The sequence below is a fragment of the Scyliorhinus canicula genome, unplaced genomic scaffold (assembly GCF_902713615.1).
Source record: "Scyliorhinus canicula unplaced genomic scaffold, sScyCan1.1, whole genome shotgun sequence".
Classification (NCBI taxonomy): domain Eukaryota; kingdom Metazoa; phylum Chordata; class Chondrichthyes; order Carcharhiniformes; family Scyliorhinidae; genus Scyliorhinus; species Scyliorhinus canicula.
This window is the reverse complement of record NW_024056027.1, coordinates 118,674-121,628: the sequence shown is the minus strand read 5'-3', so window position 1 is coordinate 121,628 and position 2,955 is coordinate 118,674. Positions and strand designations below refer to the sequence as shown.

General features: G+C 45.2%; 1 gene segment (V, D, J or C); it reads left to right on the top strand.

Moving 5' to 3' along the window:
• Window positions 1-1,948: 1,948 nt before the first annotated feature.
• On the top strand, window positions 1,949-2,423 carry LOC119961680. The segment is given in 2 exon segments: window positions 1,949-1,994; window positions 2,080-2,423. Coding segments are annotated over 2 exon segments (390 nt in total).
• The last annotated feature ends 532 nt before the right edge of the window (window positions 2,424-2,955 follow it).

Genomic DNA, 2,955 nt, shown 5'->3' with positions numbered 1-2,955 from the left:
TCTGACAAGTCCAAGGTTTTTGAAAGTGTCTCTGACGGAATGTCTCCTTTGTGTTTCTATAGCTGTGTTAATCTGGTTCCTTATTTACTTTAATGGTTGGCTGTGTGTCTGTTTGAGAGATCAGTTTGTGGGTCGATCACTGTTTTTACCGTCTCTGTGTCTATGTTTGTGCTGATTCTGTGCTGTAAACGAGGCGGCTGGGAGGTAGACATATTCACTTACTTTCACCATTAGCAACTCAGAGTAACATGCACTCAAAAATCATGTCAACGAATGTTGAACTTTATTGCAGTGTCTGTGCATGTCTGGATGGATGTTTTCGTACATGTTGTTGCACGTGGCCGTGTGTGTTTCCAATAGGCGGTTGCGCTGTCCACAGGAGGGCGCTCTCTGATCACGTATCAAACATCACCGACCCGTTCCAGAGAGAGCGACCGCTTTAAGACGTGAGGTGGGCGGAGCGAAGAAATCGGATTCGAACTCATAACATCTCGCTAATTGTTTCATCTCCGCCAATTACAGGGCTGGTCCAGTCAGTGACAACTGTCTGTTTCTGGAGTTCAGATTCGAACCATGGGGCTGATACTCTACCTGTCTCTGGTTATTGTCCTGATGACAGGTTGGTTATATTGAACCTCTGTACTGAATCCTCCAATTCCCAAATGGGTTCTTATTTCCATCTTCGGGTTCTCATCCTCCTCATGTTTCTCCTTCTAACCAGCTTTTTCTTTTCAGGGATGAGTAAGGGAGACTCCGTGTCTCAGGAAGAACAACGAGTCGATGCAGAAGAGGGTGGAGATTCAGCCATACCCTGCAGTTACTCGGTATCGAGTTCAGCTAGAGACTATGGCCTGTTCTGGTATCGCCAGTATCCACACCGAGCTCCGCGGTATCTGCTCAGAGCCGATAGTTATGGGTATAACGAGACGGCTCCCGGCTTTGAACACTTCAGCGGGAAACTGAACCCGACACAAAGCACTTTTCACTTGTCCCTGACAGATTTGAAGATGACAGACAGCGCCGTGTATTACTGCGCGCTGAGACCCACAGTGAATGAGGGCCCGGCGGGGCTCATACACAAACTGGCGCAATTTCCGTATCAAGAAAGCACAAGGAGTTGCATTGGTACAGATAATAAACGGGACAATCCAGCTCCATCTGAATGGGTTTCCCTCAATGAGGTCAATGATTCTCACTGTTGGGCCATTTGACATTTGACGGTCATTATACCCCAGAATCAAATTCCATAATTTCCCGATCCCATTTATATAAACCTGCCGATCCCGGAGAATCATTTCATCAATCTGTATTTGTGAAACTTCTTGATCAGGTGGTAACCTACCATGCAGCACTTTTTAAAAGTTATCACATTCAGAGTTGTCACTGTTTAAATTTCCTGGGGTACAAGTGATGACTGACTGAAATCAGTACTTTACCGGTACAAGAGACCCCAGTGGAAGCGCATCTTGGTGAAGAGTTGGATGACTATTTATCCCGGGTACCTTTAAAACAGTAATTATTAATTATGTTCGTGCACTGAATGGCCTCGTTAACATCTGTGTGTGAGGCTGATTTTAAAATATTTATTTTATCTTTCACATTTTTGGGGAGGAATATCTACCTCAGGAAAGATGTGAAAGTTGAGGTCGAAGGAAAACGATTTCAACCGAGAAAGAGACAGAATGACGGCAATGTGAGGAAGGGAGCGAGAAAGACAAACACACAACCAGGGGTGGAATGTGATTGGAGAGAACCTGCCCTAATAAACGCTCAGCTGACGTCAGAGCTGAGAGACCAGCCAATCGTAGTACTGACAAACGCCCCTCAGTTTCCCAAGAATTGATCTGCGTTTACTCTTTGCCACTGGTCTGGGTTTGCACTTTGATATGAGACTAGAAGCAACATCATATTTGAAACAGTGTCGCTGTTTACTGTCCAATCAGGAACCATGTGCTCCCTGTGTGCTTTACTGATAATAACGGTCTTGCTGCCGGGTGAGTCTGAACTCAAATCCTCAGTGTGTGTTTCATGGGTTATATTTACTCACAGATTTCTGACACATTCTATATCTTGTTACAGGAACCAGTGGCCAAGATTCGGTTTCCCAGGAGCCGCCTGAATTACCGGTTCAGGAAGGACAGACAGCAATATTGAACTGCAGTTACAAAGCAAAATATACTGGCAAGACACTCCTCTGGTACATCCAGTATCCAGGGGAAGCTCCGAGATATCTACTGAAGAAATATAGCGCGGGGAAGGGAGAAAGGTCTTCAGATCTCCCTGACCGGTTTTCTGCTGATTTAGACCAGGATAAGAAAACGGTTCCTTTAAATATCACCGGGGTCCGTGTCTCTGACTCTGCCGTGTATCTCTGTGCTCTGCGACCCACACTGTTACAGAGGGACTCTCAACCCGTACAATAACCGGCAAGGCACTCTCACCTCGATTCACTAAATTAGATATTTTACCTGGATTGTGAACTATTTATGTAAACAAAGCAATGTTATAAAGAGCAGCTAGCCCTAATTATTTATTTCTGTAGTGCTGAGCGTGTATCATTGTCTGCTAAATCCCGTTTTATAATAGTTTCTGTGCTTTGCGAGCAGCTCTCCAAATGCCATCGTCATGACAACACTAAATAGCATCCATCTGTGCCCTGTCTCAAAGATACGCTCAGTATCAGGACTAACATTCGCTTTCACGCCCTCTCTGTGTCAGAGAGCGACATTTGTTCGTCGTTTAGTTGTTTCGAGACATATGTTGGATTTGGGGATATGCGGGGAAATAAGGGACATGAAGGTGGTGCAGGAAAGTAGATTCCAGGTCGAACAACTATGATCTGTACAATTGCAGAGCACCCCCAAGTGAAGGGGCAAATCGTCCACCGCAGATCCTGCTCCTCATCATCTGATGTTCTTGTGTTCAGTTCATTGTTCTGAAAACAGGTGAAGTGGT